This window comes from Haemaphysalis longicornis, unplaced genomic scaffold (assembly GCF_048455015.1).
Source record: "Haemaphysalis longicornis isolate Haplotype H1 unplaced genomic scaffold, Haemaphysalis longicornis Haplotype H1 scaffold_8, whole genome shotgun sequence".
Taxonomy (NCBI): domain Eukaryota; kingdom Metazoa; phylum Arthropoda; class Arachnida; order Ixodida; family Ixodidae; genus Haemaphysalis; species Haemaphysalis longicornis.
In genome coordinates, this window is record NW_027526445.1 from 39,376,138 (window position 1) to 39,389,652 (window position 13,515).

At 46.0% G+C, this 13,515-nt stretch overlaps 1 protein-coding gene across 1 annotated transcript in view; it reads right to left on the reverse strand.

Moving 5' to 3' along the window:
- Positions 1 to 1,438: 1,438 nt before the first annotated feature.
- LOC144148685 (cytochrome P450 2C28-like) overlaps positions 1,439 to 13,515 on the reverse strand; it is a 71,680-nt gene continuing 59,603 nt past the window's right edge. Inside the window, exon 8 of the mRNA XM_077680201.1 lies at positions 1,439 to 1,766. Within this exon, the coding sequence (XP_077536327.1) occupies positions 1,585 to 1,766 (182 nt within the window). The 3' untranslated portion in view covers positions 1,439 to 1,584. The remainder of the gene's footprint in view (positions 1,767 to 13,515) is intronic.

The following is a 13,515-nucleotide window of genomic DNA, read 5'->3' on the forward strand; positions in this document are numbered from 1 at the left end:
CAGAGGATTGCAGGTGATGCACCTGCACCGAGACCGTTTTTCACCAGCTCCTCTCAGCAGCGGGACTAGCTAAAACATGATTTCCTCAGTAAAACAAATACCTCAGTGGAAAAAGTTCAACACTAGAAAAAACATTCAAACAAACTTTTTTTAACTACTGAGTGCAGGTGTTTACATTTTTACAACTACAAGAACCCTATTTGGAAAGAACACTTCAAGCTCTGCAGATAAAAACATCATCGTCCCAATCAACCTGGGCTTGTCCCCGAATATGGGAAAGCATCCAACCACTCCTCCATTACCCCGCACACCTCTAATGAATCGTAACACGAATCGCTACAAGTTCCTACAGAATAGACTGTAAACGTGATCGAGAGCGCCAAGGCAGACGACATCGCCACTGGAGCCCCGGACTGGGTATTCCAAGGGCCATTCTCCTGACCTCTACGTTTCATACCCACCTATTGTTCTACAACAATCTTTCGCTGGATCGTAGACCGATTGATTCTGGGATCTGCCAGCTTCAGGATAGGCCTAACGCAGTACTTTCAGCGTTCAGTACCCCGAGCCTCACGTACAATAATTGCAGTGGCTTGGCATATGCTCAGCATCAGCATTAGCGCCATGTAAAGGTAAATATTAATAGATGGTCAACAAGAGTAATTCTAGGGGGGGGGGATGTTGCAGTACTTGAGTGGAATCAAGGCGCACGGAATTTTGTGGAGACCTTTTCAGCAGTTTAGGTGCGCGCTCAGGAAAGTCGGAGGTGTTAGACGTGTTTCCAATCCTCGTCTACCCTGAAAGCAATTTACACCCAGCAATCTAAACCACGCGACGTGTGAAGCCGATTGGGGTCCAGTTCCGTGTGCGTGTTTTTCTGCGTAAAGATTAGACTCTGTTGCGTTTGTGTGTGGGTGTTCTGTTTTTCTTCTTTCTCTCCCGTTGTATCAATGTGTGTTAAAACAATTTGCATCCAACCAAGCCAGTGTTAGTTATAAAATGGGTTCAGTAATAAAGAAGAACTTTCCTACGGGAAATTCACTCCACTTGAAAACTAAACCCGTGGAAATTCGGGGGTTGAAGACTACGCAATTAGCAGAGGAATAAAAAGAAATCTTCTTCAAAGACACAATGTTAAAACTGCCGATCTTCTTTAGTAGTTCCTTTGAAACCGCACCTGCCGTGACGGCTAAGTGTGATGTTTAGACTCGGTCGCCATGCGACGGTCTTGTGCCCTTTGTTATAGATTCTTTTTATAGGCTATAAAACCCAGTTTATTGTACGGGATATAAGTGCTGCAGCACCGTGGAGCAGGTCGCCATACGCGTCGCCATTCCTGATCTATACCGTGTTTTCTAGGAAGGAATAATAAGTGCTAATACTCTTTGCCGTGCGAGAATACCACAATTTTAGACAATAACAAAACACTAACCTTTATTTCTTCTTGCACCTGCTTCCACAAAGATCCCACTAAACCGCCAAAATTTGTTTGCATCGTTGTGCATCAGTGCGTTTATTTCTGTCACGTTGTTGGCAGGTAACAATACGCAAACCGGTAAAAAGGATAACATTACGTCAAGCTTTCTAAAACTGACGAGGCAGAAATCGGAGCTTCACATGCACCTCGTGGGGGTGACGAAGATCGGGATTGTCTAAATCCAGTTCAATGGGCTGTTCAGGAACAACACGGTACTTTTGCAGAAGAAAAGCCACCATGAGAAACATCTCCATCGAGGCGAACACTTCTCCAGGGCAGGTTCGGGGTCCTTGGCATATAACACAAGAGAGCGTTAGTAGCCTGTACACTACTTTGTGTAGACTTAAGCCATATTTGTAGTAACGTTTCTACAGTATAAGCAGACCAATTACAAACAACAATAAAAAATGTGTTTCGCCCTCTCTTTATATCTATGTATATATCTACACGTATGCGTATATGTATATAAATATAGGTACAATGCGGTTGTACGTGAATACGCTTCTTTATATTATTACTGTTCGTTCGTACGTACATTTACGAAAATTCTATCTACTTAATATGGCAACTGCGACTATAAACCATGCTGCTCGTGTCGAAAGTTTAGTTCCCATATATGTTTCCTCTAAAATTAGATTCCGTGCTGCTCGCGCTTGTGAATGTATTCATATGATTGCACACCTAGCAGCGCGGTTTGTTGCAAGGCCGCCAGCCAGTAGGCAGTTTAGGTTTGTTATTGGATTGTGTAAGCAGGTCACGTAAATTTTGCGTTCTTCTTTCGGCTACGCGCGTTGGTTCTCGGAACATTGCTTTCAATCGCTCGCTCTGTAACAATATGTTGTGGTGCATTTTTAGAACGGCAGTTGTATTTTGCGGAGTGGCGTGAAAGGTGATAGTCAGGTTCCAATAGGAGTAAACCGGCTCTATTGTTTTGCTGACAAAAATGCTTTCAGTCATGATTGTCGGCATGCTTCATTCCGTCTTCGAAAATGTTGGAAGGGTATATCCGTGTAAAAAATGTGCTTCGAAGTTGGGCAAAAGTTAAATTAGAACCAGTCTGTTCGGGAACATATTCTTCTAAAGCGAAGCGCCGGACGGACTATAGGATATGCCAGTGTTGCGGTGCGTTACATGATAACGATTTAAAAGGAGGTATTGTTGGCAGTCAGTTGGCTTCGTATGAACTTTCCGGTGGCGTTTACGCACCGTCAAGGTTACGTTCAGAAAATTCAGAACGCTCAGGTAATTTGGTGTGAGTAGGCACGGGAAAAACGAATAGATGGATCAGCGATATGAAGATCGTAAATAAAATATCACAGCTGAGCTTCCTAGTGCTGCCAAATCGATTGATTGTGGGGTTTAACGCGCCGACGCAACGCAGGCGATGAGGCGCGCCGTAGTGGAGGGCTCCGGATTGATTTCGACCACCTGGGGATCTTTAACGTGCGCCGAAATCTCGTACACACGGGCGTTTTTGCTTTTCGCCTCCATCAGAAAAGCGGCCGCCGCGGCCGGGAATCGAACCCGCGACCTCGTGCTCAGCAGCGCAACGCCTTAGCCACTGAGCCACCGCGGCGGGTTAGTGCTGCCAAATCGTGAAGATGTGAATGAACTTCCTGTAGTACAGTGATTTCAGCTAACAGCTAGTCACAAATTCGTTTTCGAGTGCACCCACGAAAATAGTCGCACAATTAGGGCCGATGGGTCGGCTTATTTATTTTCCATTTATTTGAAGGTAATGGCAGCCGGTTAATTTGAAGTTATTATATTCTTGGATTAACTTTCACAGGGCCTGCAAAACGGAGCTGTAACTAACTTTTTCGCAGACCTACTTGTTTTACGCCCGGTGTGTTGCCCGTATACCAGCTGCGTGCGGGATAATTGCGTAAATGAATGCCACATATAACGTAACCAGTTGTGAATCACAGGGAACAGAAAGTACGACAATATTAAACAGGAATTGGTTAGTATCTTTAGTATAGGTCGCAAGAATTCGGAATTGCGTGAATAACTGCATCCACAAATACTGAATTTAGTTCTGTAACAGTTCTGATGCCGAAACAATCCGCCGACCGGGGTTTCCTGCCTTATTGATTTTGGGAAGTAAGTAAAAACGACCAGCGACTGGGCTCAGTGAAATGAATGAATGCTGAACGCAAGGCGGCATTTCTCGTTTTCCAATCAGTTCTTTTAGTGAACACGCAATACGAAATTTAAAATCCACGGTGGTATCTATATCAAGCCGCCTGGAAAACGAGGTATCACAAAGTTGCCTTGAAACTTAGCTTTCACAACGGGCTTCGTTAAGTAGTACAACTGCGCCATCTTCATGGTCTGGCGTGACTATATTATCGTAAAGAGATTTTAGGAGCTATATTTCCTACATTTCTTTCGGTGAAAGGTTTTTTTAAACTGGGCTCGTTTGCGATAAATATCTGGAACGCCCCGTTGAACGGCGGTGATATATAGGTCCAGGCATTTGTATCATCGAATAGGGGGTCCAATGTTTGTTGGATAGAAAAATTTCAGTAATAAATTCAGCACTATCTTCTTCAACAAAATATTCACGCAATCTAAAATCACTGAGGAATTATCGGAGTCCTTTATGAGGCCAAATTTGGTGTAACGACCTGACGCTCAACACACATCGAGGCCTAGCGACAAAAGTGAGCCTTCGTCTTAAAGGGGAGGTGAAGCGGTTTTAGAAACAAAAGAAAAGTTGACTAGCAGCAAGTACACATTGAATAGTTCCCGTGTACGAAATATTTTCGCAATACATCGAATAGAAGCGGCGCCATGCGCAAACAGAAGTGGCCCGGTGCCCCGCCCCCATCTCGCCGCGCAATGCCGGAAGACCGAAGAGCGCAGGCGAAAGCCGGCTGAAAAACGTCATACCTGGCCTCCGGCCGGATCAGCCGCCCCTGCGATGCTCTTTTCGCCGTGTTTCCTTGTGAATGATACTTGTCGTGGTTGGGGTTGATAGCACTTATATGTGCAATTTCGTGTTCAAAAAGTATGCATGAATGACAAACGAGGCATACGTTACCATGCCGTATTCCTAGCAGGATAATGCACGCCGGGATGTTTGATAACATACGGAAGCGACGACCGAGATAGCTGTGCTTGATCACAGAGAATATACTACACTACGTTAGATACTTCGTAAAACGCTCCAATGCATTTTTTTTTGATGAGACGGACGTGGATGTTCAGATTAGATTCTAGATTTAGGAAGGATGGGGAATACCGCTGTACTTTGACCGGGGGTGTTTAGTTCCGTTCCAGAAACAAAGTCACATTTGTTCAGGAAATACTTGTTTCGTTAAACGCGTCGGTTTTCTTTCCCTATGGGCTTACAACAGTGTTCAAAAACCCAATTTCTGGCGAAACTAAAACAAAAGGCCAATTCTGATAAACGTTCTCTCCAGGTTAAGAGGTAAAATGTATTCCTACAAAGTAACAGAACCAAGACCACCACATTACTTATTTTGCAAGTATACATGCCACGATAAGGTAATATTTGTCTGGAGTGAAAAAACACTGCTCCGAACCAACACCGTGCTATAATTTGTGTTGACTGCGGGGGCCTAATTCTTTGCCCAAGATTCCGTGTGCCTGCATAATATAACCTGGCAAGCACTTGTCGCCTTTGAACCTCAAATGTGCGCCAATAATAGTCGTTGATATATACTACGACGAGGGTAAAAAAATTAGGAGCGAAGAGTAATTATGTACGGCCTTTGTCCGACTAGCGCAGTAAATGCCTAAATCTAGAAAGGCTGAAGCAGGCCAACGATTCGTTATCACAAACATTTGGTGATTGTTACCTAACGTAACGTAACTACAACGTAACTGCCTTGTCCGACTGGTCGGTTAATTATAATCAGGGGGCCATAACATTGTAGCAGAATGCGCAACGCGCTCGCAAAAATCAAGCCCTACTAGAGCCGGTAATGCTACGGAGGCACCAGTCTGCTACAGTGTTTTCAGAAAAAATGCATGTGCAGCAGTAAGACGCCACTCATCGAAGTGCAGCTAGCGATTGCGGAGGCGCCTTAGCGCCGCTGCCCAAATGACGCGCGCGCGCGCGCGCGCCCGTGTGGGTTTCTGTATGAGGATGAGTAACGGAGCCGGGGTGGGCGACAACGAACAAAAGAAATTCGGAAGCAGAGTCCGCTTGTTGGTTTATGCGCGTACCGGCAACATATGTCTTGCATATACGTTTACAGCGCATGAACGCTATTTTTCGCGCACAGCACACGTACGTGCTTTTCGCTGGTAGATTGTTTATAAAACGCCGCTTAATCTTCGGCATAATGGTTTCGTATACAGGGTGTCCGAGCTATCATGCACCAAGATTTAAAAAAGAGAAATTGCGTAACTCGAAGAAAACTTAGTGCACAATGTTTGCAGTACTGTGAAGAAGCGGAGAGTAATTTTTCCGTTAATGAGACTTCATTAATTTATTGTAATTAATTATCTAACTCGAGAAATACTGTCCTAATCACTAAAGTGTCAATTAGGCACTTGTAGGTAACCACGAGGGGCTATTTTCAGCGACGAACTAATTGCGTACTCATTTATTCTGACTGATAAAGGAAACCCGCGAAATATGATAAATACCACGTGACGACGCTTACGCGCGCATGGTAAAGCAGCGTCCCCAAACAAAGCTGATTGAAAGCAACTGCTTCGCGTGTTACCCGCCCAAAGAGACAGCGCATCACCTTGATAATAGCATGCATGGAAGGAGCAGCAGCAGCAAGATTCGTGCGACCCGTGTGCAGATAAGGAACAAACTCGGTCGCGATTTCTTCTTTCTTTCTTTTGTCTATTTCATTCTGGCTAACTCAGGGGCAGCCTGTTTGAGGGCGTTGCTTTACGGTGAGCGCGGAGGTGCCATCACGTGGTATTTTTCATATTTCGCGGGTTTCCTTTTCAGTCAGAATAAATGTGTACGCAATTAGTTCATCTCTGAAAATACCGCAGTTAGATGCCCCTCGTGGTTACCTACAAGTGCCTCATTGACACTTTAGTGATTAGGACAGTATTTCTCGAGTTAGATAATTAATTACAATTAGTTAATTAAGTCTCATTAAATAAAAAAATACTGTCCGCTTCTTCACTGTACTGCAAACATTATGCACCTTGGTTCTTTTGAGTTACGCCTTTACTCTTTTTTTAAATCTTGGTGCATGATAGCTGGGACACCCTGTATAGGAGCGAACAGTTCATGCAGCACCTATTAATAACATAAGAAATAGAAACCCCCTATGCTGGTTGCCTAATCGATAATTATTTTTACGGAACCCTCTAGCCGACGACACAGTCACTGCTTTGGAACTTGTCTTTGAGAAGACAAGTTCACTAAATTACCAGATGGCAGTACGTCGTCCATCGATGGGATAATATTTGAGCTCGGAGGTAGCGCGGCGGCATGTATGTTAAGGGGCGCAAGATGTGCAACAATTTTATCTCTCGAAACCTTCTTGCGCCTATTCGCATTTATTTCAGCTGACACTCTTGTTTGTATTTTGCTATTTGCTGGGATTCATGAGAGCGGAGTTTATGATGTGAAATTTTTCGGCTTTCTTGGTGACAATAGATTTTAGGGCACATTCGTAGTTGTGAATGGCAATGCGGACCTAAGCAAAAGAATAGAGAGAGACAGAGAGAGAGAGAGAAAAGCCAAAGGAGAGGCCGAGAAGCTATTCAGGCTTCGAGCCTGGATATCTACTCGACACTGGGGAAGTGGTGTGGCGGGAATGAAAGAGAGGGCAGGCAAAAAAGAGGGGAAAAGCGCAGGGCCGCGCACACAATTTAGTACCTTTGTGGACACTATAGTCTTCCAGCTAAGCCTCTGTCCTTCATAAAACGCGGAAGGGCTTCTGTTGCCTTCTGCGAAGTCGATTGTAAGGTACTGTGTCCTAGAATAATCTCAACTGTGAACGGTTGATTGTCCAATCAGTTGAGCTCGGCGGCCAAAACACGTCCTCCATATGAACTACAAAGCGGGCAACTACAAAGCACATGTTCGATTGTCTTTTCAACCTCGTAGGCGCGCAGTGGGCACTGCTGGTAATCCCGATGAGGAGGGAGTAGACTTTTGTGAAGGCTGCTCCCAACGACAGTCTACAAATTAGGTAAAGTCTTCAACCATACCCACTTGATCCCCCCTTTTTCAAGGACGCGGGTTCCTATCGACGGCAGGACGCATACGCTGTTGCACTAATTAAGCACCCTAACACCCCTCCTTTAAACTCTCTTAACAGTTCGGACCAACCGACCTGCTGATGCGGAAGAGGCAGCAATCCCTTTAGCCCTTACACAGATGCCGCCCGCTACCACTATTATCTTGGATTCGTAAACGGCCATTTGAAATTACACCAGTGGCGCGATCTCGCCCCTGCCATTCGCAATTGTCCTCACAAGCCCTCCTCTTGTACTCATAGCTGACCTAGACTCCGGCCCAAACGGGTGCGGGGTAAATGAGTCAGCAGACTGAGCCGCTCGAGAGCTCACCATTCGAGCAGGCCCTAGCCCCGAACCCTTTCTCAGAGCCGTGTAAGCCCGGGACAGCCTCTTAACCTCACCGCCTCTCAAGACGCCACCTTCCGCCCCCCCCCCTCCCTTCCCCTCCCGCTCACCCAGATTTATCCAACCCTGAAAACAGCTATGGCGAATGTTACTAACCCACAACTTCCCGTCTTGCTACCGCCTGCACCGTATCTCTCCTTCCGCCTACACCTCCCCCAATTTACCGGCACGCGGAGCAGTGGAAACCTTCGACCATCTGCTTTGCGGCTGTCCCCACATCCCGTATCCCCCCTTACCAGACGGTGGGTACCGGGCTGAGGCGCGTGGCTGCTCTGGCCTGGCTACCCAACTGATGGTCGTGGCAAGGGCTGCTGCGGTCACAGGTACGCAAGCCACCACACCTCCCTAGGGTGCCTTTAAAAGCTCAGTAAAAGGTTTGTTCGCCTCCTCTCAAATATTTGCACCCTCCAAGTGTAAGACCTTTTTTCAAAAGCATGAAATGCTAAAAGTAGAAACATTTCGCGTGTGCAGCTGTCTTCGAAGTGCAGGTGTCATACGACCCGATGGTCATTACACAGCCGCAGCGGTGGAAGGGCGAAGTCGATGTTTCATATAACCTGCAGATAGCCGATTTTGAAATTTCGTTTGCCCAGCCTTGCACTACACTTGCGGTGGCAGTAGTGGCATACCTTTGCAACGTGGATGCGCATTTTCCCTCATGTGACGACGAAGAGAGCGTTGATAGTGTTCTGAGTGATCTGAAGGGGATAGTCCGTGAGAAGTTGCGAAGTTGACGGTGAGTGAAAGACAAAAACCCCGAATGGTATTGACCGCGCATTACCAAGTGCATTACCGTCGTGAACCGGTAACCATTATTTATTTTTTCTGTTCAGTTCCCCTCCGGGTTCAGCGTGCTAAAGAAATGACGGTTCGGGTTTGGTCCAGTTCCGCCAAAAGTACCGCTTCGGTCACGGTTTTCGGTTCGCTTCGCTTCCAGTTCCACACCATGAAATATAGAGAAAGGAATGCTGGCAGCTTGCATTGCCAATAGATACAAAAGGGGATATTTAGGCTTTTTACTGTAATTGATGAATTGAAGATTTTGGGTTTATGTAGGCAAGGAAGCGACAAAGGAAGGACGCGTCAAGAGTGTGTACCAAATCCAGGCTTTTTATTTAGGATAATAGATCCCTTATCATTTCAGCTTTCTGGGTGCCTGTGTTCTATTTCACTTTCTGGGGCATTCATAATTAGCACGACTACAGCTGACGCTTGGCGGTGGTGGCGAGGACTAATCTGACTACACGCGGGGAAAGGGAGCTTCTTTTAAAACCCCCGGCCCATGACTAGAGCGTCCCCAGCCTTTCACGAGTAGTCTCCTGAAGGGAAACCCTCTTATGCTACCTTTCGACATCAAGGCAGACGGAACCGAGGCCCTCGCTATGCTTTGCAGAATAGTATGAGTAGAGGTAAGGGCTTGTTCATGAATTACAGAAAGGAAAGCCTGCAGTTTACGACGCTAAGAAAGCGATAGGGGAATATATATGCTTTTTTTAATACGATTACTGAAGTTAACAATAAAAGTATATGTAGAAAAGATAGTGAACAAAAAATGCACTGAGGATTACTGCACTCCCTACCGGGAAATTTGTGCGCATCCCGACCTGCTCTCTTTTGAGCCTCGGGGCATATCTTCTGTGTCACAGGAAGTGATCGCGTGGTCAGCGAGCTCAGGGCGGCGCGCGCAACTCTGCTCTTATCTCCCGCGAACATGTCGCATGGTTCGTATGAGCCACGCCCAGAGAAGCAGCGAGCAGGTTGTTGCAAATCGTGTTTGAACTTCCCGCGCAAATGCCAGATGGTTCGGATGAGTGTCGAATGGAGCAGCGTCTCGGAAAAGTGCGAGGGGGAGGTCGCTCCCTGTAGATGGCCTTGTTCCTTGGCGGCGACGCATAACGAAAGTGTGAGGGGAGGCATACCCGAGACACGCCCTAGCCGCCATACCTTCGGTCGCTCACTGACTTACACGGATGGTGACAGAAGCTCGATGAATTCTAAGGATAACGCGCCAACACAGCGCAGGTGATGAGGCGCGGTGTAGAGGATGGCGCTGGATTAATTTTGACCACTCGGTATCTTTCACGTGCGCCGAAATTTCGTACTCACCGGAGTGTTTACTTTTTACCTCCCTTAGAAAAGCAGCCACCGCGGCCTGGAATCGAACCCGCATCGTCGTACTCAGCAGCACAACGCCAATGAGCCACCGCGCGAGTGAAAGTTCTTCACCGCTACCGAAACCCAGGCACCGTGTTCTAAATGGCTGCGCCCTAAAACGCGTCCAGAGTGGGAGTCGAATCCACGCCTTCCGATTACATTTCGGATGTCTTACACCAGCTTGGGTACTCTTAACCAAGGTCCTCTCACCCCAATTTATCACAGTACCGCCGGACGCCACCCTTATCAGCCTGACACAGCTTTGCTAAATATGAATACCCCAGAAAGCGACCGAGACCATAGTCGGTAGAATTTGTACAGCGTCCGAGGTCTAATCAGAAGGCCCTCGATCGGTCCCCACTCCGGACGCGTCTTTTTCTTCACGTGCATTCTATTCTAATCGGTCTGCATGATCGATGTATGTATTGTCGTATCTATAAAGGTTCCTTTTTCACCAATTTTAAGTAACATTTTTGAAAATGGAAACCTGGCGTCATGCACGCGCTGTGAGCCCAGGGATCTTAGCAGAGCTTTTTTGTCGTGCATCCTGTCTACAGGGAAATGGGATGGGGACGCGTCCCTGGAAAGCATTAAGAGAATCGGTCGTCCAATCCCGAACTGTTTCGGAATTTGAGAACGGCATTTTCCAGTCCCAAGTAGAAATCAATATAAACCATTCGTTAATAGTTTAAATGCACGTTCTCGCACACGTTGTTGTATATAGATGCGTATAGTTTGACATTATATTTGTATCTCTAGCCTGTAACTAATTGCATTGTTTGCTCATTATTTGCGTACGCAAGATATGCACAAAAGAAACGTGCCTGATTAGGGAAGTACCCTTATGCTTGCATGTTTTTGCTTGCATTTAGGGAATTTTCCCTAAATCTGGTAGATTAACATCTGTCCTTTACTTCGAGTTGTCGAAAAATTCACTCTCGCGCTACAAACGACTAGCCTCCTAGTTAACTAAGTTTGTAGAGGGACCACTCCTGTTAAGCAGTTGACGGTGTTGACTTCTGGATATTTATGGCGCAAGGCCGACTGGGGGCAAAGAGCGTCAAAGGATAGTTAGTTCATTTTGATGATATCAATTTAGAAGTAAACCATTTCAGTAAAAAGAAATGAAGTATAGCTCAAGGTAATGAAGATACCTGATGTAAAGGGCTAGGTTGTCGTGATGCATGGTAAGAAATGAGACATAAAAACTTGACATCAGTGAGAAGCTTAAAAACACACTTGATGGAAAACATGGGCTCGTCTCCTAAAAAGTATGGTGGGTGAAACGGGATGTGTTCTCAGTGCAGTTGTGGGAAGGGTTTGCGTCATGTACTGTCAAGTGCCTTGCATTGAATGAGCATGTGAACTATGGATAGGGCGTCTCCACACCTGCTGCACTGGGGTCTTGAAGATCCCGTGAGCAGATACGAGTGCGTTGCATAAGTGTGCCCTATCCGTAGCCTAGCCAAGGCGACTTCCATGTGTGTGTTGTGGGAGTCAGCTGTGTACCGTCCCAAGTGTGGCTTTACTACATTTAGTTTGTTGTCTGTCTGTTCGTTCAAGTGTGTTTGCCATATTCTGCGCAAGTGTTGTCTTATGTGTGGCTTGAGGTCTGTATATGGTACCGTTGTTAAGTCTACAGTGTTCCCTAGTGCAGCAGGAGCGGTCCTCTCATCTGCCAACTCGTTGCCAGCGATCCCAGCGTGTCTTGGGACACAGAAGAGGAGCAGGTCATGCTTTTGCGCATAGACCGACATGATGCTGCTGAACACAAGGTTAACTATGTAATTTTTGTGGGGCTTGTGCGATGATAGTGCACGAATAACACTCAAGGAATCTGTATAGATGATGGAATTGGGAATTTGATGTTCCAGATTATGTCGTACAATAAGTAAAATTCCATACGCTTCTGTTGGAAAAAGGGTTGTGTAAGCTCATGTTTCTGACAGCATTGAAATTCGGACCATGAGCATCGCAGGACACCATAGTGGAGGTTTCAGAAGCGTCACTGTAAGATTCTGCACATGGGCATTTATAGTTGAAAGACAGAAAGTGCTGCAGTATTGCAGCTCGTGGTACCCGATTTTTCTCAAGTTTCATAAAAAAAAGGTAAAGGACCGAGGGCGAGCTTGTCAAGGCGGTAAAATGTCTGCAAACAATGATCTGTACATACCTAAAAAACGAAGCGCTGAGATCCGAGACTCGCTTTCTCACTCCAAGTGAAAAGGGCAGGGAAACGGATGAGCGTTTAAAAACAGCAGGGATGTGGATGTATTGTTAAAACCAGGATAAAAAGGATGGTTATTGAGCGATGAAATTTTGAAAGCATAAAGAGAGTCAATGTATGTCGGTTGGTTCTAAAGGCACCACGTGTTGCACTCGACATATAAATTTTCGACCGGGCTAGTGCGAAAAACACCCGATGCAAGACGAAGCGCCAAGTATAGGACGGTGTCAAGCATTCGCAACGCTGTTTTAGTCACCGACCCATAGACTACACTGCCATAGTCAGAACGAGACCCAACCAATGCAGTATACAAGCGTAGCAGGACGTCTTTGTCAGAACATAAGGATTAATGTGAGATACCTTAAGCATATTCATTGTTTTGAGACATTTATTCTTAAGTTCCTTGATGTGGGGAATGAATATGAGTTTGTGGTCAAACACAACACCTAAAAACGTGCGCTCCTTATTCACAGGACGCGACACGTCATTAAGAGTAATGTCTGGGTCCGGGTGAACCCTGGGCTTCCTGGAGAACGCAACGCACGAGCTTTCTGCAGGATTCAATTTAAAACCATCCTTGTCTGCCCAGCCGGCAAGTTTCATGACACCAAGCTCGTCTAGACGTTCGCAGATTGACATATCACATAATTTATAGGATATCTGGACGTCATCTACATACATGGAATAGCAGATTGTACGTGACAATCCCTTTACAAGGGAGTTCATCTTAATTATGAAAAAAGTGCAACTGAACACGCCAACCTGCGGCACGCCATTTTGTTGAACTTGAACCTTTGAGAGTGCACTATAGACTCTCACTAGAAACGTTCTCTTAGACAAGTAACAAATAATGGTGTTAAGCATGTTACCCAAAACACCGAATTGCTAGAGTTCACTAGCCATGCCGTAACGCCAAGCGGTATCATAGTCCTTCTCGATGTCGAAAAACACGGTAACACAGAACGGTTTGTGAACGAAGGCATCCTTTATATATGATTCAAGTGCCACGAGTTAGTCGTATGTAGATCGCCCCAAACTGAAGCCTGCCTGGCAGCTCTCG